This window comes from Cebus imitator, unplaced genomic scaffold (genome assembly GCF_001604975.1).
Source record: "Cebus imitator isolate Cc_AM_T3 unplaced genomic scaffold, Cebus_imitator-1.0 Scaffold117, whole genome shotgun sequence".
In the NCBI taxonomy this organism is placed as follows: Eukaryota; Metazoa; Chordata; class Mammalia; order Primates; family Cebidae; genus Cebus; species Cebus imitator.
The window spans coordinates 5076859-5104186 of NW_016107432.1; the positions used below are offsets into that span (position 1 = coordinate 5076859).

At 55.8% G+C, this 27328-nt stretch overlaps 1 protein-coding gene across 3 annotated transcripts in view; it reads right to left on the minus strand.

Annotated features, from left to right (window-relative positions):
- Positions 1 to 4265: 4265 nt before the first annotated feature.
- HTRA3 (HtrA serine peptidase 3) overlaps positions 4266 to 27328 on the minus strand; it is a 37575-nt gene continuing 14512 nt past the window's right edge. The window contains exons 3-9 of one of the 3 annotated variants that reach the window (XM_017539042.2): positions 24800 to 25022; positions 20337 to 20531; positions 19552 to 19584; positions 17718 to 17832; positions 9849 to 9897; positions 8101 to 8196; positions 4266 to 5397 (exon numbers count right to left, since the gene is read on the minus strand). In XM_017539042.2, the coding sequence (XP_017394531.1) occupies positions 5232 to 5397; positions 8101 to 8196; positions 9849 to 9897; positions 17718 to 17832; positions 19552 to 19584; positions 20337 to 20531; positions 24800 to 25022 (877 nt within the window). In that variant the 3' untranslated portion in view covers positions 4266 to 5231. Of the gene's footprint in view, positions 5398 to 8100; positions 8197 to 9848; positions 9898 to 15192; positions 15982 to 17717; positions 17833 to 19551; positions 19585 to 20336; positions 20532 to 24799; positions 25023 to 27328 lie in introns of those variants that run through there. The other 2 variants (XM_017539043.2, XM_017539044.2) reach the window with 2 other exon arrangements.

A 27328-nucleotide genomic window follows, 5' to 3' on the forward strand; every position in this document is an offset into this window, starting at 1 on the left:
TGTACTTGTGTGAGCTGTTTGCACACTCACATGTGTGATGCCATGCACATGTATCTAAGTGTGTGTACTCGTGTGAGCTGTTTGCACACTCACACAGGCTATGCCATGCGCACATGCATCCAAATGTGCACATACATGTGAGCTGTGGGTGCACATACTCGTGTGCTGTGCATATTCTTCCAGTGTTTGCCTTATCTGGGTTTGAAGGGCCAGGTTTGCTTGTCTGGGAGGATTTGCAGAGAAACCTAACAGTCCAATGCGCTATCACAAAGCAAACCCCAATGACCAGCACCCAAGTCCTGACTCCCAGAGCCTCCCTCCAGCCCAGCCCATCAGCAGCTCTGTCCCCACAAAGGTCACTGATGCCCTGCCTCTTGAGGCGATGGCCTCCTTCCCTGGCATTTTCGGACAGACACAGGAGATCGAGACGGTATCTGAGCTGAGGGATCGGAGCCTATCACCTTCAAGGTAGGAACAGCTGTCAAAGGAGAATGGCGGGTTAGGGCGTGTCTCGCAGATGGCCAACCTGTGACCTCTCCTCTGGACCCCAGGAGGCAGAGGGAACTCTTTGGGGACAAGAAGGTGAGTGCGGATTGTGGCCACTAATGAAACATCAGAGGAGATGACTTGGGCAGCTCAGGGAGAGGACAGCTCTCAGTTGGTGAGAGGTGAGATAAGGGATCATCTCCTCTCAGGAGCCATGGAGGGCAGCCTCAGAGCCCAGGGAGTAGGGGTCCCTTCTTCTGAAGTGAGAGGAGGGAGTGGGACAGAGGCAGGGACTGGTGAGGTGAGGAGGAGAGGGGATTCCCCCTCGGAGGCTCTCCTGCCTGGGGTGTCCCTGGAGCCTAGAGGGATCCTGGGAGAGGGCTCCGTGGTGGCTGCATGGGTGCAGGGCAGCACACGGCCTGCTCCTTCTGGGGGGGATTTCTGCAGAGTGAAGATTTCCCCTCTACTTTCAGAGAGGATGCTGGGCCATAGAGAATCATAGCTCTGAAGAGAGGGGGCCCTTTCCTCCCACCCCCACCTCTTCTCCCACATCTTCCTATCCCTGGCATCCTGGCATTCCTGGATACTGGATTTTGGGGTTTGCTTAGGGTGACATGGCAGTCTAGGCCCCAGGATCACAGAGCTGAGATGAACTTTCCAGCCCACGGTTCCCATTTGAACTAAGACTCATTCGCTGAGCACCTGCTCTGCTCTTGGCTCTGGGGTTGGCCCTGGGGACATGGCTGGGGTTTAAGCCAAGTTCCTGAGCTCCTGGAGCCAATGTTTCTATGGGGTGGGGAGCAGGAGCAGTCAACATCCAGAGGAACAAGGAAATAAGCAGAAACCAGAGACCACAGGGCTCTAAAGGGTCCCCAGGCCCTCAGCATGGGCAGGGTGGGGCTTCCTGGAGGGGGTGAATTTGGAGGCCAGCTTGAAGAGCCGGGGCATTTCCTACAGCTGCTGTAACAAATGATCACGAACCTCGCAACCAGCACAGCACAGCAGACTTCTCTCTCAGTGCTGGAAGCCAGCATCTACAGTCAGTCTGTCTGGGCTCAAGTCAAAAAGCCAGCGGGCCGGCTCCTTCTGGGGGCTCTGAAGGGACCATGTCCTTGCCTTTCCAGCTTCTGGAAGCCCTCTGTGTTCTCAGCTCCTCCCCACAGCGCCCCCACCTCTTGCTCCATCATCCCATTTTCTACCTTCTGCTGACCCTTTCTGGGTCCCCCTTATAAGGACCCTTGTGTCACATCAGGCTCACCCTACAATCAGGACCCTGTCCCCACTTCAGGGTCTTTGCCTAGATCACATTTGCTAGGTCCCTTTTGTCATATGAGATATTCTGGGGCTCCGAGGTTACCACATGGATGCCTTTGGGGGCCATTCTTCAGCCCGTCATAGAGGGAATGGCCGGTAGGAATGCAGCAGGCGTGGGTGACAGCCCCGGACACCCCTCTGCTCCTTCAGCCCTGACCCAATTCTGACATTTCCACCTGTACTCATCTATTCTGAACCCACTCGCCCCAGAGGGAGGAGGCAGCGACTCTGGAAGGAAGATGCATGACCCACGGGTCAGCCGTGGGAGGCAGGGGCCGCCCTCCTGGAGGCACTGGCTGGGCCCTGGGCCAGGGCAGCAGAGGTCTGTCCTTCAGCAGCTGCACCACAGCTGCCTGAGGGGACAGATGGGAGCCCAGCACTGGTCACTTAGAGGCCACTCACTGGCTTACATGTGATCTGGAGCAGGTCCTTGCCCTCTCCGGGCTTCAGTTTCTGCCTTTGTCACGTGAGATGTTGGGACAAGGGGACCCGTGCCGGGGGGATTCCAGGTGTTCACGGAGGACCCAGCCTGGGGCAGGGCACTCCTCCTGGTGGGCGCTGGCCTGTGAGCACCCTGTTTACATCTTCATGGGACACGCGGAGGGGTGGGCGGCGGCCCAGCAGCTGGGGTTGCACGGGAGCCCGAGGGTTGCACAATGGCAGGGCCGCGGCTGCCGGCCTGCGCAAAGGTTGTTTTTCACTGAAGGCAGCTGGAGGGGCCGCCAGGGACGTGGCTCCGCCCAGAGGGAGCAGTCAGGTCTTGGAGGCTGGGAGGACAGAGGTCTCAACCCCCTGCTGTGACAGGGACAGCTGGGGCAGGCGAGAGGGCGACCCCCATCAAGGGAGGGCTGCCTGAGTGCCACCGTCCCTCTTCCTCGGGAGGTGGCAGCCATAGGCCTCTTGGATGCTGACACCCAGAGCTGAAGGCTCCCACAGAGGTCGGCTTGAGGGCGTCAGAACTGGGCCCACAGCCTGGGACGGCTCACTCCCAAGCTCAGAGCGCCCATCCCACCTCCCCGCTCTACAGATGGGCATCCAGAGGCCACGGGCATTCGACACCAGGGGCAGGGAGCAGGAGGTGGTGGGAAGCAACGTCTCGGGACACATTCGGGGCTGGAGTGTGAGCAGGACCCTTCTCATGGTGTTTAAACCAGTGCTCAGTCAGTTCACCTCCTTCAATGGAACCCACACTGTTAAGAAAACATCATCTCCATCTGACAGATGGAGAAACCGAGGCTCAGAGGGTCATCTGAGCTCAGCCTCCTGACCCCACAGCCCCGCCGTGCTCCTCAGGCCCCCACACAGGATCTCGGGGCTGGACGGGAGGCCTCCAAAACCAGGCTTCAAGGTGACCATGACCTAGACAGAGCCAGGAGAGCACAGCCCACCTGAGAGTGAGCTGGTGGGTTGTGATTTGCGGCATTTGTGTGCAGATGCAGGGGTGGAGAAGGTGGTCTGAGCTGAGGTGTCAGGGTTTGTCCCCCACAAGGTGGGAACAGCTGTCAGGGGAGAAGTGGCTTCATGTGGTGGGCATTGATGCGGGGACAGCATGAACAGGCAGAATCCCTACACTGTTACCCTGAGCCCCCGAACCCCAGAAATCACTAGTGACCCCAACCCTTCAGATTTGGAAGAGTCGTGGGAATGGGACCGTGCCTTCCCTGGTGATCCTCGACGCTTCCTTAAGTGCTCACCTCTCTGATAATAGGTAAGGTCACGGCTCTCCAAGCCCTCTTCCCGACCCCAGGCCCCCAACACCCCATAGGCCACTGTGTGTGTGGAGAGGCCAGGCCACAGGCAGGAGCGAGAGCAGGGCCTGGAGGCTGGACATGGCTGCCTGAGACTGGCAGGTGGTTGGAAGCCTAGACAGGGCCAGAGTGGCTTGGGGCTTGGCGAGGGTGGCCCACTCTGGATGGAGCGGGGTGGGGCAAGTTCAGGACTCCCAGTGCTCTGCTTCCAGCCACTGGGGGCTGTGTCCCTGGATCTCCTGCTCATTGAAATCACTCTCTGCCTCAGTTTCCCCATTGCAGGGAGGGTGAAATAGCACAAGGAAAGACTTTGTCATGTGACTGGACACACACAGTGGGGCTTAGTGGGAGCTCCCCGTAAGCCAGGTGGCTTCCCAAGGCTGCACCTGCCACCTTTCGTCCAGGGGCAACCAGGAGGTCAGCAGAGCCAGCCGTCCTGCTGGACAGAGGCAAAGGCCAGGGACGGAGGGGACATCTCTTTCCCAAGACCATGGAGCTGGAAGTAAGAGGTGGAGCCAGGGCTTGCCCCGGCTGCTGGACTCGGAGCCAGCCTGCTGCAGTGCCACACGACCCCGAGACCTGGTGGGCCCCAATGCTCAGCTGTCGTGGAAACTCTCTAAAGGCGCGGGTCTTTGCAGGGATGCCCAGTCATGTGTTAGATGTATCCCCAGGAAGAACCCTGGCCAGCGGCGGGGAGGCTGCCCCAGTGCCCCTGCCGGCTGAGAACCATGTGCTTGTAAACTTTATTTTCTATACAGTAGAGAAACATACAGTACAAGCAACACTGGGAGTCGATTTTACAGCAAAGCTCACACATGCCCCTTGGACACACATGTTCCCTGGAGGAGCAGGTGATGCCCAGAAGCCCGCTTTCCTCCAGGCGGCACTTCCATGCGAGCGGCTGCTGCAACCCAGAGCCGTGTGGGAAGGGGAAGCTGGCTCAATCCTCACACCCCGCAGGTCCTCGTCCACTGTCCTCTACAGGGCGCCCCGTGGCCGCCTTGGGGAGGAGAAGCTTCCCCAGGCAGCAGCCAACCTTCCACATGCTCCCTGTGGCTTCCTGCCCGCCTGGGGAGGAAAACCTCATGGCAGGGCGGGGCTCAGCTCCGCAGCCAGGGGACAGTCACTCAGCGCCTGCTCCAGGCTGGACCCCCCCACCCTGAGGGGGTCAGACATGGCCTGCTCTCCAGGGACCCCAGGCTGGCAGGCAGCAGCCCCAGCCCTACAGCTTGGTAAGTCCTGGGGCACAAGGAAGCCAGGGACTCAGGTCAGGTGAGAGTCAGTCAAGGGGGAAGAGGCTTGGCAGCCCGGACCTGCAGCAGGAGGTGGGGGAGCAGGGGGTACTACAGATGGGCATCCACAGGTGCAGAGTCGGGAGGCTGGGAGAGGAGGGGACCTCTGGAGAAGGCCGTTCTGTGAATATCCTGAGAACCTGGAAGTGTCTTTCAGGAGCATCTGTACGAGGGGACGTTGGGCTTCCCTCCCTGGCACTGGGATGTGGATCCCACACTCCCCAGGCGACAATTCGGGCCCCTGGCCAAGCCCAGCCTCGGCTCTGCCCTGGACAGCCCGGAGGAGGCGGCTGCCCTGCTGAGGACCGACGGTGGTCCTTCGTCCTGATCTCGGGAGCGGTGTCCCTGCTGTCCGCAGGCTCTGGTGCTTGGCACTGGAGGAATGCGGCCCTCACATGACCACCTCAGGTGCGATGCTGAAGAGGAGGTCGTCGTTCCCCCGCCGGACTTCCAGCAGGAGAGGAGACTCGTTCAGGATGGCCTCCTGAAGCTCACTCGAGTCTACCAGAGGACGCCCGTTGACCTTGACGATGATGTCACCATCTTGGATGCCACCTCTGCCAACAGGAGAGATGGGGTCACCACGCACAGCCTCCCCAGGCACAGCCTCCCCAGTCCTGGCCTCCCCAGTCATGGCCTCCCCAGACACAGCCTCCACAGGCACAGCCTCCCCAGTCCTGGCCTCCCCAGTCACGGCCTCCCCAGACACGGCCTCCCCAGTCCTGGCCTCCCCAGTCACGGCCTCCCCAGACACGGCCTCCCCAGACACGGCCTCCCCAGTCATGGCCTCCCCAGACACAGCCTCCACAGACACAGCCTCCCCAGTCCTGGCCTCCCCAGGCACAGCCTCCCTAGGCACAGCCTCCCCAGTCCTGGCCTCCTCAGGCACAGCCTCCACAGGCACAGCCTCCACAGNCAGGCACAGCCTCCACAGGCACAGCCTCCCCAGTCCTGGCCTCCCCAGGCACAGCCTCCACAGGCACAGCCGCCCCAGTCCTGGCCTCCTCAGGCACAGCCTCCACAGGCACAGCCTCCTCAGGCACAGCCTCCACAGGCACAGCCTCCCCAGGCACAGCCTCCACAGGCATAGCCGCCCCAGTCCTGGCCTCCTCAGGCACAGCCTCCACAGGCACAGCCTCCTCAGGCACAGCCTCCTCAGGCACAGCCTCCACAGGCACAGCCTCCCCAGTCCTGGCCTCCCCAGGCACAGCCTCCCTAGGCACAGCTTCCCCAGTCCTGGCCTCCCCAGGCACAGCCTCCACAGGCACAGCCTCCCCAGTCATGGCCTCCCCAGACATGGCCTCCACAGGCGCAGCCTCCCCAGTCCTGGCCTCCTCAGTCACGGCCTCCCCAGGCACAGCCTCCCCAGTCACGGCCTCCCCAGACACGGCCTCTACAGGCACAGGCTCCCCAGTCCTGGCCTCCCCAGTCACGGCCTCCCCAGACACAGCCCCCCCAGGCACAGCCTCCCCAGTCCTGGCCTCCCCAGCCACGGCCTCCCCAGACACGGCCCCCCCAGGCACAGCCTCCCCAGTCCTGGCCTCCTCAGTCACGGCCTCCCCAGGCACAGCCTCCCCAGTCACGGCCTCCCCAGTCATGGTCTCCACAGGTACAGCCTCCCTAGGCCCAGCCCAGGGCGACGCGCAGTCAGGGTCAATGACAACATTTCCACAAAAGTCACTTCCATGGGAAGGAACGGTGCCCTGGCCTCAAGGCTCTCACTCCAGAAGAAAACCAATGTCACGCTGCAGGCAAACGACCTTTCAACCCCCTCCTCCCAAGCATCAGATGAGGGTGAGTTCCAGCTCTGCTGCAGGCTTCCTCGCTGGGCCAAGCACTCTGTCCCTTAGAGCCTTAGTTTTCATGTCTACAGTCCTATGTGCAGACGTGCTTGGCAAATTGCAAAGGCCCAGGAGTAGGTTCTACTGTTTCTGCAGTGACGAAGACGTCTGCTGAGAGAGGCAGAGCTCGCGGGGCCGGCCTCCCCTCTGCAGGAGCCTTGCGGAGGCCTCCCCACTGCGGGGAAGGAAGGCGATGGGATGGTGCTCAGCTGCGTGGGCACCAGCATCAGGACCCACACATGCCAGCTGCGTGACCCGGAAGGGTAACTCCTCTAAGCCTCAGTCCCCCCATCTGTAAAATGGGTGAGGCAGGAGCCTGCACCTCCCTGGCTGCAGTGAGGATGAACTGAGATGACGTGTGTGGAAAATTTCACACCATTTCAACCATTTCTACTGCAGGCCTGCTACGGGCAGGGCACGTGTGCCATCTGTGCTCACGGCAGAAGGTCAAGCGGGGCCTCCCACCTTCAAGCCCAGCCTCTGCTGACGCACAGCACAGCTGGCCCTTGAACCACATGGGTTTGAACTGCGTGGGTCCTCTTATTCGTGGATTTTTCCCACTGTAGACGAATACCTAGGCCGAGGAGAGAGCCACTGGCTTGGAGCCCTTGGTGGGGATGGGTCAGCCACACCAGCATGTGGTCAGGTTGCTGCATGCCTGCCTCAGCCTACGGTGTTGCCAGGCTTAACATTTCTCTAGTGCTGGAAGACTCAAAGAAAACAATGCTTTATCTATTTAATCTTGACAAAGTCCCCCCAGGGGTAGAAATCCCAGCACTGTGGGAGGCAGAGGCAGGCAGATTGCCTGAGGTCAGGAGTTCAAGACCAGCGTGGCCAATGTAGTGCAATCCCATTTCTAATAAAAAAAAAAAATAGGTGTGGTGTAATCCCAGGAGGCTGAGGCAGGATAATCGCTTGAACCCAGAAGGCGGAGGTTGCAGTGAGCTGAGATCGCGCCACTGCATTCCAGCCTGGGCAACAGAGTGAGACTCCGTCTCAAAAAANAAAAAAAAAAAAAAAAAAAAAAAAGAAAAGAAAAGAAAAGAAAAAGAATAGGCTGAATTATCTCCATTTTACAACGAGGAAGCTGAGTCCCAGAAAGACCCAGGCTGGCCCCAGCTGGTGAAAGAGTCTGGCTTGGAGCAGTTTCTTAGCCCAACAGGGACTCTTTAGCCTCTGCTTCTTGAAGGAAATGACATTCTGGACCTCGGACAGATGCGGTCAGGGCTCTAGGGACTGTTCAGGTCTCCAGCCTCTCCTGGCTTAGCAGACATGCTAGAATCCACCTGCCCCTTCCTCATCACTTTGCTGGGAAGCTCAAGGTCACATGAGGTCAGTGGGGCAGCCGCAGCCCAAGACCCAGGCCTGCCCCATGCCTCCATCAGTCTTGGTCTCCCTGTCTCCTCTGGCAGAGCCTACCTCTGAGAAGGTGAATTTGGCGCGACCTCTTGCACGTAAATTCCACGGCTGACCCCTGGGAAGTCCGGGTTGCTGGCCTTCAGCTCATCCACCAGGCTGGAAAGAGTTTGCTGTCAAGTCCCCTCCTCGGAGCCTTTGCCCAGCTCCTTGGTATGAAGCTGCCCCTCCCGCCTTCCAAAACCAGGCCAGAAAAGGAGGCTCCTCTGGGCCCCACACTGTCTTGTCCCACCACTGGCCACTCTGTGTCCCCTACCAGACATGCTTCTCAAGAAGAAAGTGGTAGCAATGACTGGTTAGAAGCATGAAGAGAAGAGAGAGTGGGTGGACAGGTGGGAGGAGGGGCAGGAGGATGGATGGATGGATGGAAGAAGGAATGATGCTCAACGGGTGGACAGAAGGAGAAATGGACAGAAGGCAATGCTGAGTCATGGGATGGACAGACAATGCTGAGTCATGGGACGGACAGACAATGCTGAGTCATGGGACGGACAGACAATGCTGAGTCACAGAATGGAAAGACAGAAGACCAAACAGCAGTGGGATGACAGACGAATAAAAGAGACGGACAGAAAGAAAACAAAAGATAAATTGGTGTACTGGTGTTGATCATAATGTTTTTCAAATGTCATTCCTAGATTAGCAGAGTTGGTGAAACAGGAGGAATGGCAGCTGTAGGGACTCTTTGGTTTGAGGAAATGGTCACTTGAGTGTTCTTGAATTCTTCCCAGGCTCCCAGTGCAGTGACCTCTCCCTTCTTCAAACCTCGAGGCTCAACTTTGCACTTCTAGCCTCCCTTCTACCCTGCCTCCTCTTCCTCTCCCCCAGCCCCTTTTTTCTTACACTCATTCAGCATTTTCAGGTGCCTGCTCCGTGGTGGACCTGGTACTGGGGTAGGGTAGAGGGATGGCAGGTCACAGTACTTGCTCCCAAGGAGCTGACATCGAGTAGGCGGCAGGGTGGGGTGGGGCGTTCCCACAACAGGTGATTGTGGCACAGCAGGGTGAATTCAAGTCTGGGGAGGGAGGCCAGGGCTCTGTGTGCAACGAGGAGGCACCTTCTCCCACTTGAGTGTCCTGGGGATGCAGAATGGTGTTCCCCCACATTCATGTACACCCAGAGCCTCAGATGTGACCTTGTTTGGAAACAGGACCTTTACAGAGGTCATTAGTGGAAGATCTTGAGATGAGACCTTCTTGATTTAGAGTGGGCCCTGACTCCAATGATGTCTGTTTTCATAAGAGAAACGAGAGAGAGATGTGTACACAGATACTCAGACAGAAGGTCAAGTGAAGACAGAGGCAGAGACTGCAGCGAGGCAACCACAAGCCAGGATGCCTGGAGCCAGCAGAAGCTGGAAGGGGTGAGGAAGTAGCTTTCCCTGGAGCCTCAGAGGCAGCGCAGCCCTGCCGAGCCCTTGACTTCCGGCCCCTGATTTGAGAACTGCGAGAGAACACATTTCTGCTGTCTTAAGCCATCGGGTTTGTAGTAATTTGTTACAGTAGCCATGGGGAAGAGATGGCGTCTGAATGCAGTCCTGAAAAAGTGGAAGGAATCTATCAGGCAAAGGGGGAAAGGCTCCAAGCAGAAGAGCTGGCCTGAGCAGCAGTCAGAAGTTCAGAAGCCTGAGTGCACTGGCCCATCTGGGCACCTGCAGGGAGCTGAGCACAGCCGGCCAGGACCTGGAAGGAGGGCCCCGGTGAGGGACGAGATGAAGGGGTAGCAGGGGACAGCACTCTTCAGACACTCACCTTGGTGTGATTGTCCGCATCCGTATGCCAATGAAACGCTTCTTCCAGTCTGGAAACGAAACACGGCGAGACTCGGTTAGGACTGCTGTGGAAGCCACCATCCTCCCTCAGGGGACAGGCAGAGGAGAGAAATTCCCCTGCAGGACCAGGAAGCAGCAGCTGTCATTCTGCTCGAGCTGCCTCAGTCCCCCTGTGGTCAGGCAGAGCTGTCCTCTCCTGACTGCCATCACGGAGCTGAGGGGCATTCTAGCTCAAGTGTGGCTCACCCCAAGGTGGCTTCATGTCCACCCCATCCTGCATCCATCCATGCCAGCTCCAATATCTGCTGTCCTAGCTGAGCTCCAACCTAACCCCAGTGGCCAGTGGGGCTCTTCTTTCCAGCTTTTATACTGCTGGTTCCCCAGATTTTCCCTGCTTGGAGCTGAACTCATTACCTCCTCTTGGCCTCCCTCAAAATAATGTTTGCTGTTAATGTCCAGTGAGTACCAACCACGTGCCAGGCCCTGTGGCTGGGGCACTGCAAACACAACTCACTGAGACAGTGCCTCGGTCCCCGCAGCTGCTCCAGTCTATGACTTAGCAGATGTCTCTCCCCCAGAAATAAGCAAGTCAATAAATTCAGAATTTTAATTTTATTTAAGAGTTCTGACCACAATTAGAAATCAATAACAGGTATCTAGAAAATTTCCAAATATTTGGAAACTAAATAATATACTCTAAATTACTCATCTTCAAATAAGTCAAAAGAGAAATTAGAAATTATGTTCAACCAAATAAAAATGAAGAAAAGTCTCAAATCAATAACCTCCCTTTCCAACTTAAAAACTAGAAAAAGACCACCAAAGAAAACTCAGAGTAAGCAGAAGAAAAAAAAAAGCTGAAAGTATGAATGAAAAATAAAGCTGAGTGTGAATCAATAATAAAGGTAAGAGTGTGGCTCAATAATAAAGCTGAGTGTGAATCAATAATGCTGAATTTGGATCAATAATAAAGCTGAGAGTGTGACTCAATAATAAAACTGAGAGTTAATCAATAATAAAGCTGAGTCAATAATAAAGATGAGTGTGAATCAATAATAAAGCTGAGTGTGAATCAATAAAACTGAGTGTGAATCAATACTAAAGATGAGTGTGAATCAATAATAAAGATAAGAGTATGAATCTAGTAAGAGTGTGAATCAATAAAGCTGAGAGTGTGAATCAATAATAAAGATGAGTGTGATTCAATGAAATCAAGAGTAGGAATCAATGAAAGAAAGAATGTAAATCAAAAAAACACAATAGCGAAAATAAAAACCAAAAGCTGATCTTTTGAGATCAATAAAATTGAAACAACTTTAGCAAGATTGATCATGAAAAGACAATTATTAATGTCAAGAATTACAGAGGTGACATCACTACAGATTCTACAAACATTAAAAGGATAATAAGAGAATATTATGAACAGCTTGATGTAAATGAATTTGATCACTTAGACAAAAGGAACCAATTTCTTGAAATTTCCAAACTACCAAAGCTCATTCAAGAAGAAACAGATAACCCAAAGAGCACTATATCTATTAAAGAAATTGAATTTGGAGTTAGCAATCTTCCTACAAAGAAACCTTCAAGCCCAAAAGATCTCACTGGAGAATTCTACCAGATGTTTAAGGAAGAAAGCGTACTAATTCTATACAAACTCCTCCAGAAAACTGAAAACACGTGGTTACTTCTAACTTCATTATCTAGATGTCAAAACCAGAAAAGAAAACTACACCAATATGCCTGATGAAAATAAATACAAAAATTCTTTAAAAAAATCAAATCCAACAATACATGTAAAAGGATAATACAGCTGGGCATGGTGGCTCATGCCTGTAATCCTAGCACTTTGGGAGACCTGGGCGGGCGGATCACCTGAGATCGGGAGTTTGAGACCAGCCTGACCAACATGGTGAAACCCCATTTCTACTAAAAATACAAAAATTAGCTGGGCATGGTGGTGGGCGCCTGTAATCCCAACTACACAGGAAGCTGAGGCAGGAGAATCGATTGAACCTGGGAGGTGGAGGTTGCAGTGAGCTGAGATTGCACACTGCTCCACTCCAGCCTGGGCAAAAGAGTGAGATTTCATCTAAAANAAAAAAAAAAAAAAAAAAAAGAAAGAAAGAAAAGAAAGAGGATAATGCATCACAAATAAGTGAGGTTCATTCCAGGAATGCAAACTTGGTTTAACATTTAAAGATCAACCAGTGCAATTTACCACATTAACAGGCTAAAAAGGAAATCCACATGATCATCTCAAAAGATGCACAAAAAGCATCTGAGAAAATCTAACATCTATTCCCAGTGAAAACCAGAAACAGAAGGGAACTTTTCAACCTGATGAAGGATACCTATGCAAATTTTCAGCTAACATCATACTTAACGGTGAAAGAGTGAGTGTTTTCTCCCCAAGACCAGGAACAGGATGAGAGGTCCACTCTTACCCCTTTCATTCAATATTTTACTGCAAGTTCTAGCCAGGCAAGAAAAAAAAAAGGCATTCAGATTGGAAAGGAAGAAATAAAACTCTCTTTATTCACAGACTGCATAGCCATCTATGCAGTAAATGTGATGGAATCTACCAAAAAAGGTTTCTAGAAGCAGTAAGTGAGTTACTGAGCTTGCAAGATATCTGATGGTGAACATTCAAAAAATCATTTTAATTTGAATATTCTCTTAACCAACCACCAGAAACTGAAATTTAAAATAATATATCATTTATAATAGCCTCAAAATTAAGAAATACTTAGGAATAAATCTGATGAAAAATGCACAAAGCCAGTACACTGAAAACTATAAAATATTGCAGAGAGAAGTTAAAGAAGTTATAAATAAAGGGAGACGTATTCTGTATTCTTGGGTCAGAAGAGTTACCATTGTTAAAATGCCAAATTTCCCCTAATTGATCTGTAAATTCAATGCGATCCCAATCAGGTCATCGGCAGGCTTTATTTTTCTTTTTGTAGAAATTGACAGGCTAATTCTGAAATTCACACAGAAATGTAAAGGGTCTGAAGAGCCCATGCAACCTGGAAAAGGAAGAATGAAGTCAGGGACTCGCACCGCCTGCCTGCTGGGGCTACTGCGAAGCCACCGTGATCCAGCTGGTGCGATACTGGCACACAGACAGATAGCTAGAATGGCACATGGTCATTGTCTTTTTGACAAAGGTGTGAAGGCACTTCAGCAGAGAACAGTCTTTCAACAAATGGTACTAGAACAATTGAATTTCCAGGGCAAAAACAAAACAAAACAAAAAAACCCCAAACCTCGATCTATACTTTGCGTTATTTAGAAATATAATAATTCAAAATGCATCATCATCCTAAATCTGAAACCTGGAAAAGTAAAACTTCTATAAGAAATTGTAGGAGAAAAATCTTTCTGATCTTGGGTTAGCAAAGACTTCTTAGATACAACACCAAATGCATGACAAATTAAGAAAAGAGACTTCATCAAAATTTGCAAAACTTCTGCTCTTTAAAGACACTGTTCAGAGGGCGAAAAGACAAGCCACAGAGAGGGAGAAAATACTTGGAATTCGATTTTCTGATAAAGGGCTCCTATCGAGAATGCAGAAGAACCTTCCCAACCTACTAATAAGAACACAAATAACCTAAATGTTTTAAATGGGCCAAATATTTAAACCCACCAAAGATGAATGGCCGATGAATAAGGCATGTGGGAGATGGGGCCAGAGCTGGCGGGGAGGCCAGACCCCTGGGTCCAGTGGGTCCTGGGAGGCTTTGGATTTGACGCCGAGTCACCAGATGTGATCTGCCTTTCTCTGCCTGTGGGAGGGTCTGTGGGGGACAGGGCAGCGGCCAGAGGAGCCCAGAGAGGCAATGGTCCAGTGCAGCGGTGCCCCAGTGCTGGACCCGGAGGTGGAGGCGCAGCGGCAAAAAGGCCCAGGGGTGGATGCGTCCTGAAGGCTGGGCCAGTGGACTCCCTGACAGTGGGTGAGAGGTGTGGGAAGTCCCTCGTCCTTGGAGGGATGAGGCTGACATAGCTGTATGGGGACAGCTGTATGCAGGAGCAGGGGTCTGTCATGTGCCCTGAGAGTGGGAGCTGCCGAGACACTGGTGGGGACGTCCCACAGGCAGCTGTCTGAGCCTGGAGTGGGAGGGGCCAGGCTGGGGCTGTAAATCTGGGGGGTCACTCTCCAGGTGGCTTCTAAATCCAGCAGACAAGATCTTCAACAGGTCCCCACACAGCCCTCTTGGGACATACGGGCTTCCTGCTCCCATTGCCTGGGGGTCCCTGGTGACCTCCAGAGCCTGCCCCGCTCCCGTCCCACAGTCTCTGCCGGAGGTGGGTCATCCCATGCAGCCCTCGACCTCCAGGCCCCAGCCCCGCCCCAGCCTCCTCTGAGTGCCCCTCACTCTGATCTGTGGCATCTGGGGGTGCTTTGTGGCCCATCTCCCTGCTAGGAGGAAAGTGGGAGGGCAGGACCTCTGTCTGGATCACAGCCCACAGGAGTCCGAGGCACAGCCGGCACGTGAACAGTGGCTGTGGCCCCCGCTGACTTAGACCCACTGTGTGCATGGGAAGGTAGGGGCCCAGTAATGCCCCTGGGCCGGAGGTGGGGAAGGCAGGACTGGCGGAGCTCAGGATCGGGACTCTGAAGCCTCTTCTCCTTGAACTTGAGAGGGGAGCAGAACACACACCAAGTACGGGGACACCAGGCTCCCCTCCCATCCTGCTCCCGGCCCTGCTCCTGCCGGGTGGCTGGGCTGCCTCTGCCAGGCTTTTCCTCTATTGGAAAGGACTCAGGACTCCACCCAGGATGGGGGCCTGAGAGCAGGGGACCCTATGGCTTCTGAGACCAGGGGACCCTGTAACCTCTGGGACCGGGGAACCTTTTGGCTTCTGACAACAGGGGACCCTGTGACCTCTGAGACTGAGGAACCATGAGGCCTCTGAGACAGGGGTATCCTATGATGTCTGAGACCAGGGTGCATGCCCCTCCTCTGTCCCCTCCCCTCCCTACAGCTCTCCCTTGGCATGTGGGCCACAGGATAAATGAGGGGGTTACCTCCCAGGCCAGAGGTCTCCCATCTATGAACTGCACTGTCCCCTACAGTCCACAGAGGGACAGATGCCCATAAAGGGCCCCACTCCATGTGGGGCTACACTCTGGTCCTAAGACTGGCTGGACCCCATACCCTCCTGGGGCTCCCCAAGCTTGCATGGTGGCCACTCTTTACCTGAAAGCCCCCCAGAGGCCTCTGAACCCCACCCCCAGATAAGAATGAGAAATGCACTTAATATGTCCTTGATTTAATAAAAAGATTGTTCACTTCAAAGAACTTTAGATTAACTGGGTTTGGATCATTGGATTTTATTAAATAAAAAAGAAAAGCAAATACAAACAGCAGTCAACTTCAGAAGGAGTTTAAAATTGCAGCTGTGCCATGCAGCTACGGTTATCAGGTTCCTCAGTTAGTCTGTGCTGTCCTCGGGGAGGGGACACAGCTCTGGGGATAGGAGATGTTTCCCAGGGGTCTTTGATGAGGCCAGCACTAACTCAGATAGTCCCTGTACAACAAAGGAGGAAACCCAGGCCCTTGGGGCGGGGGGTCCCGTCTGAGAGGAGAAACAGAGGCAAGAAGGGAAGAGGACGCTGTCATCCACTTCCAGGAAAGTCACCTCCTAGCTCAGTGTGTGCAAAGAGCAGTTCCCCTGATTTCCAGAAAATGGGCTGCAGTCAAAGGCACCCACGGAGAATGGGACAATTCAACAGGAAAGGCTCGGTCATGAGGGAAAGGAGCTCCATCAGGGAAAGGAGGTCAGGGCGTACCCGGGGGTCTGGTTCTGAGCTTCCTAGAAGTCAACAGGGAAAGGGCTCAAGAGTTTGGATGGTGCCTGCTGTTCAAGAGAAGAAGACTTCAGCTTCCCTGGGAAAGACAGGCTCTGCCTGGCTCCAGATCGCCTTTCCATAATGGACACAGAAGAACAGCAGCGGCATCCTCAACAGCAGCTCTTCCTGGGGCCAGCCCTCATGGCACCGGCCTGGCTGCACTGGGGTCCGTGTACTTGGCTGGAGGGGTCATGGAGGAGGGGGCAAGCATGAGGAAGTCCCTGCTCTCAATGAACTGCCAGTGAGGGGGCTGGGAGGAGACAGTGGCAGTGTGAGTTGCTGAGTCAGGCCTGGGCGTTGGCCAGGAGGTGGGCATGGGAGACACAATGGCAGGAGGGAGCAGCTCACTAGGGCTGAAGAGAAAGTGGGGAGGTGGAGGCCCCCAGGAAGGGCCCTGCGATCAGAGGCATAGCCCTGCTCTGGAAGGTGGCTTTGACCGCTCACTTAAGGAGGGGATGGGTGTGCTCTCACTTGGGAGAGTTGCCAAGTGCCCCGGTAAGACCTCTCCCAGATGGGTGCTCATGGCAGCCTAGCCATGGGCAGGGTGGGCTGGACATCCCTACTGGACGGGGGTGAGGAAATGGGGGCTTGAAAGAGGGTGACTTCCAAGAACAAGGATATTGAACTCTGCTCCCCTCGCATAGAGGATTCTCTACCATGTGATCTGCATGGCCCACAGCCTGGAGGAGGGAGTACTCAGGAGTGGGTAGATGATGGAAGAAAGGAAGAACAGAGGGATAGGGATCGAGGGGCAGCTAGGTGGGCAGATGGATGGATGGATAGGTAGGTAGACAGGTGAATGAGTGGGTGGGTGGATGGGTGGAAGGAAGGAGAGAAGAAAGAAAGGAAAAATGAAGGAAGAAATGGTGGATGCGTGGGTGAATGGGTGGATGGGTGAGTGGACGAGCGGATGAATGAATAGATGGATGGATGGATGGATGGATGGATGAATGATTGATGGAAGAATTGGTGGGTGAAAGAAGAAATGAGTGGCTGGGTGGGTGGATGGGTGGATGGATGGATACAGGATAGATGGATAATAGGTGGATGGATAAATGGGTAAATGGCGAGTGGGTGTGTAAATGGATGGGTGGATGGATGATGGATAGGTGGATGGATGAATGGGTGAATGGCTGTGTAGGTGGGTGGATAGATGGGTGGATGGATGATGGATAGGTGGATGGATAGTAAATGGATGGATGGAAAGATGGGTGGATGAATGGGTGGTGGATTAATGGGTAAATGGGTAGAAAGCTGTGGGTGGATGGATGGATGGTGAATGGATGGATGGATGGATGGATGGATGGTGGGTGGGTGAGTGGATGAATGGATGATTGAATGGATGGATGGATGGGTGAATGGGTGGGTGAATGGATTGGTGAATGGATAGGTGGATGGATGGGTGGGTGGATGGGTCAGTGGATGGATGGATGGGTGAGTGGATGGGTAGGTGGATGGATGAATGCATGGATGGTTGGATGAATGGATGGAAGGAAAGAAACACCTGGTGGATGGGTGGGGTGGGTGGATGGATGGATGGATGCATGGATGGATGGATGGATGGATGGGTGGATAGGTTGGATGGGTGGATAGGTTGGTGAGTGGATGGATGGATGGATGGATGAATGGATGGATGGATGGAAGGAAAGAAACACCTGACAACCAAGTGACAGCCCAGATAAGAGGAGTCCAGGGAGTCCAAGAAACTGATAGTGGGAGCTGATATCAGAGATCCCCAGCCAAAGGGAGATAGCTTTGGAGGGGCAGGGGGTGAATGTGACCATGAATTGATGATAGGCAGGGGGGAAGATCCTGAAAGAGGCTGAGAATAACCTATCCCAGGGTTCTCATAGCTTTGGGATGGAAGACAGGACCTGGCCAGTAGTGAGCAAGGTTCACCCAGTACCTCCGATGGGCCCTGGCCCCAGGGTTGGGTGGGGGGGGGTTAGTGCCCCTGCCTCTGGCCTCTCCAGGTGAGCTCTTTACCTTTGATGTGCTTGTCTTGGAATTCCGTGAGGAAGCGCGTGATGCGGTCGGAGGGGATGGCAAAGGAGATGCCAGCTGTGACCTTGAGCGTGTTGATGCCAATGACCTCGCCATCCTGGGCAGGAAGAGCAGGCATCAGTTGGGGGAACCCAGGCAAACCCCTGCCCACAAAGCACTGTGTCCATGGCTCTGTTTCTAGAGGATGACCCTGGCTGTCAATCCCCTACAGCCCCGACTCTCCTGAAAAGGTCACTCTCAGGATCACACCTGGGTCAGTGACACACCTCTGCAAACCCTGGAGATCCCCCTCCCCAGCCCTGGAGACTATTTCCAGGGAAGCTTGTAGCTCAGGCCTGTCCCCAGGCTCCGGCCACTTTGCCTCTAAGAAGCAAGGCCACTGGGCCAAGGGCAGTGCCAAGCCACACTTGGAGGGACTGAGAGAGGAAGGAACATGGTGAGGTCCGTCGGGTACTGAGACTCCATCTATCCTTTCCTTCAGAAGTGGGGGTCTGGTGGGTGAGGCCAGGAGAGCTCACAGACCCCTCACTCCCTCTCTTTGAAGCCCCTCCCAACCTGCCCTTCCCCCATGAGTCTGGTGCCACCTGGGCAGGATCTCAACTGGCCCCTAGGGACCTCACACTCAGGCACGCTGCTGGAAAGGAGCCCCACTCCACCTGGCATGTACCCGTAGCCCTGCCCTCTTGGCCAGGGCCTGGCCAGCTCACTAGGGGACCTCTGGGCCCTGGGGCAGAGCCTTAGATCAAGGCACCCTTTGTCCTCCTGGTCCCTGGAAGCTCAGGAGGCGGGAAGAGCAGCCCAGCGTGCGATGCAGGGGGCTGAATTCTGTGTCTGGCCTCGGGCCTCTGTGCTTGTCTCTGCTGCCTGGACCGCATGGAGCAGCCTCTGGGGCCTGGCTTCCTAAACCACACACACGAGCTTCCCCAAAACCAGGGCATGCCCTCAGCCCTGCCAAAAGCCTGGAAGACATCTTGGGCACACAGGGAGAAGCCCTATCTGCACACGAGGCCTGAGGCAGCAGGACACAGGCCACCAGCCCCTGCCGCTGCCCCTTTGTCTGACCTCCCTCACCCTAAGCCTCTGAGAGCCTCCCCAGTGCTCGTGCTGTGCCTTCCCCCGGGGTCTCTTTCTCCTGTGCCCAGTCCTCCTCAATCTCAACGCCATTGTGTAATGCTGTCACCTCCAGGAAGCCCTCCCTGATGCCGCATCAGCTGTCAGGACTTCCTGCCCAGCATCCTCCTCCAGAGCCATCTCATGTGGCTCCCATTGTGCTTGTTCACATCTGGACACCTCCCCCGCCATGTACAGGAGCTCCAGGGATGGGACTGTCCAATTCTTCAGGGCCTAGGAGCTCTGAACTGAGCTTCCTGGTTTATTCTGGAAAAATCTCACCTGGGATGAGGCTGAGCCTGACTTTGAGGCCCAAGACACTATTGGGAAGGGGTGATTGAGGGGGACAGAAGAGAATGAGGGTGTCCCTGTCATCCTGTGTGTACACCCAGGGCAGGGAGGCCTGGGGTGAGCAGCCCCACACCTGTGTCTCCCCTGCCCCAGCTTCCCTGACGGGGACATGGCCCTGGACCGAGCTGCTGCTCATGGGTAAGTCCTCATTCCTAGTGGCCGCCAGCCTCCCTGAGGTGCTCTGGGCAGCATGTGCCTTGGTCTGTCCCCCTTCCAGGCCTCAGCCCAGCCACACTCCTGACTGTTGGTGTAAGGTTCTGGGACCATATTGTGGGGCCTGTCCCACCTCAAGGCTGAGCGACCCTATGTGAGAAGAGCCCCAGAAACAGAGATTTTGGCTCTAGGGGACACTTACCAGGTTCACCAGTGGTCCCCCGGAGTTCCCATACTGCAAGGGGAGGAAACGCCATTAGCTGTGCCTGACCCCGCCTCGGGGCTCCTGGAGCTCCTTCTTCCAACTCTACCTCTAAGCAGCGCAGAGACGCATAAGCATATTTCAGCCCAGCAGCATCGAAAGGCCTCAGTGCTGTCTGCATTTCACAGACAAGAAGGCCGAGGCCCACAGAGGCCAGGCGGACGGCGCCTGATGACTGGGGTCTGACTGTTACTGTCATCTGCACAAACCAGCATCTCCACCCTCGAGGCCGGGCAGCGCCGCCTGGCGCATGGAGAACGGGGGTGTTACTTCCCATCCTGCCAGCCTGGGGGCCTCTACAAAGACTCAGGTTTCAGTCAAGTGCCCGAGCCGCGGCAAAACTGGACGGACGTGATCTGGGGCATCTGGGCAAAGTGCTTTGTGAATGCTAAAGGTGCCGCTGACATAATCACAATCACAGCAAAAAGCAACGCTGGCCAGGGTGTGTAAGCTGGGCAAAGATGTCTCCAGGCCATGGCTGTGCCTCTCTGTCTCTGAATGGCTGTCGGAGCATGGACAGCAGCCTCTGACTCCCAGGGCGCCAGGCACCATGGGGTGGAAGTCACAAGGTTAGAGCTCCACCGAATGTAAAGAGAGAACTTTCTAGCAAGTGGACGTGCCAAGTGACAGAACGGCTCTGGGGATGGGGGCCAGTCGACTCGGAGGCTACCTCGAGGTCTTGGGTACAGACGGCAGGTGCCCATCCTCCTGTCCCTGGGACTCACATTGATGATGGCATCCGTCTGGATGTAGTCCATGTCGGAGTCCCGGAGGCCCAGCTCCCTGCCCTCCCGCTGGGCAGTGCTGACGATGCCTGTTGTCACCGTGTTCTGCAGGGCGAAGGGACTGCCAATGGCCACCACAAACTCCCCAGGCCGCAGGTCAGCCGACTGACCCAGCAGCAACACGGGGAGTTTTTTCTAGGGGAGAGAAGACACAGAGAGGGAGGCTTAGCCATCTGCCTTCAGTGGGGACCACAGTCAGATCCTGGCAGGGGGGTCCCAGGGAAGGCAGGCACATCTGTGCAAAGCCACCAGGACTGTGAAAGCCCAGGCAGGTCACCAGTACAGACCACCATCAGGGCTGGGGTAAGAGCATCCCGGGACAGAGGCTCAACTGTGCCAGGGACCAAAGTTTCCCCAGGGCAGGCACGGGCGCTCAGCGCGGGCGGTGCACAGAGCGTGCAGCTCAGCACAGCTTCCAAGGTCATTGGGCCCAATGATCCGATGATCGCATGTCCCCTAAAAATCTGGTAAAGGCTGCAGACACCTGGTAAAAACTACCCCACCGTATGCACCACACACAAACAGATGCTTTTGATGGTGAGAAATCTGCAGGCCCCTGGAGCCCAGCTAAGGACTCCGGGAGCCCCAATTCCAAAATCCTTGATCTAGTTTCATCCCATCTCCCAAAAGAGACACATGGGACGGAGGCCTGGGGAGGTGAAGCCGCTTAGCCAAGCTCCACCCCCTGCCCCGCACACTGAGACACCTGCAGGCTCCTCTCCTGCTTCGGCATGGGGCCAGCAGCTGATTATCTGACTCTGCAACTAGCCTGGGAGCTCAGAGAGCAGACTTGCTCGGTGTCCCAGAAGCTGCATGGCGCACACTCTGAGAAGGTGCTCCCCGGTGCTTGTTAGAAGGCGCCTGAAGCACACATGCACGCGTCATAAATAGGCGAAGGACTGCGCTAATACCCACATCAGCCTCCCCGTCCTGGTTTTGTGCCGTTGAGGGAAGCTGGGGAAAAGGCTCCCGGGACCTCGAGGCACTACCTTGTAGCTTCCCGTGGGTCTGCAACGGGCCAGGTCACATGAGCCTTGCCCCAACTCAGGAGATCAGTGGGGCAGGACCCCATGCCTCTGACCCTCCAGACGGCTCCACTCCACCTGGCCACTGGCCCGTCTCACCGTTTCAGACCTCTTCCCTTTTGCTGTATGCCGCCATGTCAAATAAGAGTTTCTTTGCAGCTTTCAATACAAGGAGAAAGCTGTCCATAGTGGGGTGGCGTGGAGCCCTGCACAGGGTCAAAGCAGCCCCCGCTGGGCGGGCGCTGGCGTGGGGAAGGCTCAGGCTGCTCCTCTGTTCTCTGTGCTGCTGGGGTTCTTGAAGCTTCAGTCAGTGGCAGAGAGAATCCCCAGTGGCGGAACCAGGCCTGCTCACTGGAAAGCGAGGACCCAGAGAGATGACATTGTCCACTGCTCAGCAGCTGAAGGCTCAGAAATAACAAGGTCTGAAGCCCCTGGGAGATGACGAGCTGGGGCGGGGTCAGCCCATCCTTTCTGCACCCCAGGAGGGTGCCCAGGTGCAGGTCAGGAGCCTTTCCTGTGGCTCAGTTTCAAGCATAGGGTCTCGGAGGGCGTTTCCACTGTCAGGTCATGGCCCTGGGCGCAGGGCCTGCAGGACACGAGTCGCATTAGCTCTGCCTGCGCCTGTTGGCCACAGGTGGGGCATCCTGCTCAGCACCACCTGGTCACCACGCCACCAGTCCTGCCAGCATTCTGCCACAGCCGCCGGAAGGGGAGAGACACACCTGCCCCTGGTCTGGCTCTCCTCTCCCCACGGGGGTCCTTGAGCGGGGGTTGCAAACTGGCCCAAGGCCCGAATGCCACCTGCCCACTGCCTGTTTTGTGAATCAAGCTTCACTGGACCTCTGCCACACCCACCTGTGCAGCCTAAGGCTTCGTTCTTGCCACAGCAGAGACGCATGGTTGTGACAGAGATCCCAGGGCTTGCAAAGAGAAAATATTTACCATTTACCATTTGGCTTCATGGAAAATTTGTTGGCTGAGCACCATGGCTCACGTCTGTAATCCCAACACTCTGGCCAGGCAGGAGGATTGCTTGAGCCCAGGAGCTCTAGACCAGCCTGGGCAATACAATGAGACCCTGTCTACCAAAAATTTAAAAATTAGCCCGGTGGGGTGGTGCGTGCCTGTAGTCCCAGCTATTCAGAAGGCTGAGGTGGGAAGATCCCTTGAGCCCAGGAGTTTGAGGCTGCAGTGAGCTGTGACTGCGCCACTCCAGCCTGGGCAACAGAGCAAGACTCTGTCTAAGAAAAAAAAAAAGGAAAAGAAAGGAAAGAAAAGAAAAGAAAAGAAAATTTGGGGACTGGGTGCAATGGCTCATTCCTATAATCTTAGCACTTCAGCAGGCCAAGGCAGGTGGATCACCTGAGGTCAGGAGTTTGAGACCAGCCCAGCCAACATGGTGAAATCCCATCTCTACTAAAAATACAAAAATTAGCAGGGCGTGATGGCGGGCACCTGTATTCACAGCTACTCGGGAGACTGAGGCAGGGGAATCACTTGAACCTGGGAGGCAGAAGTTGCAGTGAGCTGAGATCCTGCCACTGCACTCCAGCCTGAACGACAAGCAAGAACCCATCTCAAAAAAAACAAAGAAAGAAAATCTGCCCACTCCTGTCCTTCAGCGCACCCCTCAGTGGATTTCCTTGTCTTTAAAATGGGGGTGATGCCCCCAGACTCAATAGCGACTATGAAAGAGCTGAAATGCAGGGAAGGGTCTTCATCAGGGAAACTCCCTGTGACCACTAAATCTCCTCTCCCTTGATGGGGCAAGAGGAAACGCCCTTGCAAAAGACTTCATCACAAGTGCTGTAAACTCATTCAGACAGAGAGGAAGCCAAACTCAAGCACAGCCAGGTGGACTTCCCTGCCCGAGGGAAGCTCGGGGTCTGACACTGGCGTGAGACGTAGGACTCGGTGACCTCATGGCATGGGAAGGCCACAGGTAACTCCACTGTGGTCCCCAGGGCCGTCGCTACGGCACTGGTCAAGACGTGAACAAGCTGGGGGGAGGCTGGGGTCTAGCCCAGCGGGCCGGCCCTGATCCAGAGCTCTGTGATTTTGGGCGAGTTACCGAACTTCCTAGCCTCAGTTTCCCCACCTGAAATCCCAAAATAATGAGGGGCCTGATATGGTTTGGCTCTGTGTCCCCACCCAAATCTCATGTCAAATTGTAATCCCCATGTGTTGGGGGGGAGCTTGGTGGAAGGCAATGGGATCACAGGGGCAGTTTCCCCCACGCTGTTCTCGTGGTAGTGAGTTCTCACAAGATCTGATGGTTTAAAAGTGTGTGGTACTGGCTGGGCACAGTGGCTCACACCTATAATCCCAGCACTTTGGGAGGCCAAGGCAGGCAGATCACTTGTGGTCAGGAGTTTTAGACCCACAGCCAACATGGTGAAACCCTGTCTCTTTTAAAAATTCAAAAATCAGCCGGGCGTGCTGGCAAAAGCCTGTAGTCCCAGCCACTCAGGAGGCTGAGGCAGGAGAACCATTTGAACCTGGGAGGCAAAGGTCAGTGAGCCGCGATCAAGCCACTGCACTCCAGCCTGGTGACAGAGCAAGACTCCGTCTCAAAAAAAAAAAAAAAAAAAATGTGGCGCTTCCCCCTTCACTCTCTCTCTGGCTCTGCTGAGAAGACCTGCCTGCTTCCCCTTCGCCTTCCGCCACGACTGTAAGTCTCCTGAGGGCTCCCAGTCATGCTTCCTGTACAGCCTGCAGAACCATGAGTCAAGGAAACCCCTTTTTGTCATAAATTACCCAGGCTCAGGAAGTTTTTTGCAGCAGTGTGAAAATGGACTCACACAGGCCCTCTCCTCCCAGGCCTGCGTGGGAATTAGAGGGCAGCCAGCACCCGCCCCAAAGCAGGCCCTCCACAAACAGCGGGCGGAGGGACGGAGGACTACAGAGGCCTCAGTGCAGGCCTCTGCTTGGGCAGCTGGCAGGAGGTGCACACGTGAAGGCGCAGCGATGGGGACCCTGTCCCAAGGGTTCCCCACGGCAGCCCACTGGGCTCCACACCCACACTCAGGCCCCATCCCGTGGGGCACTTGCATCCCCAGTAGTGGGTCCAGGTGGCACCGTGAAGAGCCTCCACAGGGGAGCAGAACGGGACCACAGCCCACCCGCTGTTGGCCGCATGCTTCCTGCCTCTGCCCTGTACCTGGTGGCGCAGGGAGCGCAGGGCAAGGAGTCCAAAGACCTGTGCTCCAGGTCTTATCTGAGCCATGACCCTGGGCCAGGTGCCAGTCCTCCCTGGTCCCGGGTTCCTCCCACTGGCCAATGGAAGGTGGGGCTAGCTCGCCTCTGGGGACTGGCATCTGGGAGGAGGCCACCATGCCCAGCCTCAGGTGCTTCTGCCCCTCGCCCACGCCCACCCACCTTGGGGTGGATCTTGATGGTGGCGATGTCAGACTTCTTGTCGATGTCTTTGATGGTGGCCTCGTAGGAGTCCCCGTTCTGCAGCTGCACCTTGAGCTGCTGCCGGCCCGAGGCAGTGTTCCTGCTGGTCACCACGTGGGCATTGGTGACGATCAGCCCGGCCTCTGACATGATGAAGCCCGAGCCGCTGGACAGGGGCACGTTGCGGCCAAACAGCGGGTGTCTGCAGCCAGGGAGACACAGGCGGGCATTTAGGGTGGGGCTGGGACGCAGGGGAATCGGGCTCAGAGGCGGGGCTGGTCATTGAGGAGCAGAGACAGCGTGCAGCTGCCAGAACACAGGTCTGGAGTCCCTCAAGCCCCTGTTTGAATCCTGGCCCTGTGACCTGGCCAAGTCACCTCGCCTGCACCTATTCACAGCCATAAAGAGGTGATGATGATCACCTCCGGCTGCAATTCGCTGAGGTGAGACGGGCTGCCCGCAAAGTGTCGGATGACGCCCAGCGTGCACTCACCACCCTGACTACAGAGCATGGAGCCAGACAGACCAGGATGCTAATCTCAAGTCCAGTCCCCACTTATTATCCGCCTGGCCGTGGGCAGGCCGGTGAAGCTCTCGGAGCCTTGGCCTCCCCATGGGAAACGGGAAAACACCTCCTCCGCTGAGTGGTGACGCCTGGGCTCCAAAACACCTCTCAACAAACAGGGCAATCACTGGCCCTAGGTTAAAGCCCCGTTGCACACACAGCATCCTCCCGGGCTGCAGCAGGTGCCCAGGAAGGGAGGCTCCCCAGAGGCTGGGGCGGATTCCTGACAGGCAGAGCGAGTGAGCGCTGGGAAGGCTGGGAAAGCTTATTCCCACCTCCCTCTGCCCCCCCCCCAGGCTGGCTGCCTGTAGCCCCTAATGTGGCAGTGCTGGCAGCAGGCAGAGGCAGGGCCTAGGCCCTCCACACCCCAAGGGCGGGGGTGCATGGGCACAGATGAGGCCAGCCTGGGCCCCGCTCTCTGTGAATGGGGTGGAGCTGGCCGGGGTCTGCACTGCTGTCCGCTGATGGGCAACAATCCCCAGTTCTCAACAGAGCTCTGCGTAGAAGCCACAGCCTCACGCCCAGCACGGGAGAAGGCTGAACGCCAGATACAGCCTGGCACCATCTCCAGAGTGGGGGCCTTCGGGACCCCAGCGCGGGTCCCAGCCCAGAGCAGGTACTCACTCCCTGAGCCTCCTTAGCAGAGATGAGTGAGGAAAACACGAGACAAGCACGCAGTGATGGGAGCGCCCAGCGCAGGCAGGGAGGCAACAGTGTCTGCAGGGTACAGGCGTGTTGCCATGACCCACGGGACCAAGAATGGCAGCCAATGCCAGCCTGTGCTCCCTCGGAGGCAGCCAGGCCATTGAATGCTCATGGGCACCCTACAGGGGAGGTGCTGTGGTGAGCTGTGTCCCCGCCAAGAGATATGGCCGAGTCCTAACCCCACAGCCCCGCGTATGTGACTTTATGCGGAAACAGGGTCTCTGCAGATGTCACGAAGTTGAGATGAGATCACGGTGGGTCCAGGGTGGCTTTAGAGGAGGGAAGTCCAGACTCACAGAGGGGAGGGCCGTGAGCTGATGGAGGCAGGGACCAGAGAGAGGGGTCTAAGCCGAGGCGCACCAAGGCCTGCGGAAAACACTAGTGCCAGTAGAGGGGCCGGGGACACTCTCCCCACATCCCGCAGAAGAAAGCAGCCCTGCCCACACCGTGATCAGGACCTCCAGCCTCCAGAACTGTGGAGCAAACGCCTCTGTCCTTTTCAGCCACGCAGTCTGGAATACCTTGTTATGGCAGCCACAAGAAACTGCTGTCGTCTCTAACTCGCAGGTCTTCACCTCACAGTGGGGAAACTGAGTCCTGAGACACTGAACTACTTGCCTGGGTCAGGCAGATGGGCCAGGGGCAAAGCAGGGGTCCGCCCCCAGGCAGCCCGGGCATCTGGCCACTCGGCCACCCCACACAGTGGCCCCAGCATCTGTCCACTCACGTCTGCAGCCAGCTCCTGCGACACCCACCCTGCGTGTACCCCAGAGCAGGACCAGCATCTGTTTTGCCTGTGGAAGTCCCAGCGTGCCTCCCAGGGCCTGGCACCTGTGGGGTCAGCAGAAAATGCCCACGACCACCCACTGGCCTCCATGCACACACCCAGACCCCAGCCGAGGGGTCACAGCCAGGAGGCCCCCATACCCCACGAGCATCTATCTCATCTGTCTGCTCGGTCTCACCCACCCACTCAGGGCACCAGCCGCTGGAGGCTCTGAGGCTGGAAATGGCCTCCCAACCGGGCTGCAGTCAGTAATTAGCTGGTTCCGAGCCCGGTGACTGGGACCTTCCAGAAAGATGCTGCCCCCACCCCTGCCTCCTGGAAGGCCAGCCACCTGCCACTTAGTGCATCCAGTTGTAATCTCCTCAATGATGCGTCTCAGGGCCCAGGGCAAGGGAAGGGCAGTGAGGGGTCAATGAGCTGCCAAGGGGGCAGTGAGAGGCCTATCAGCGCA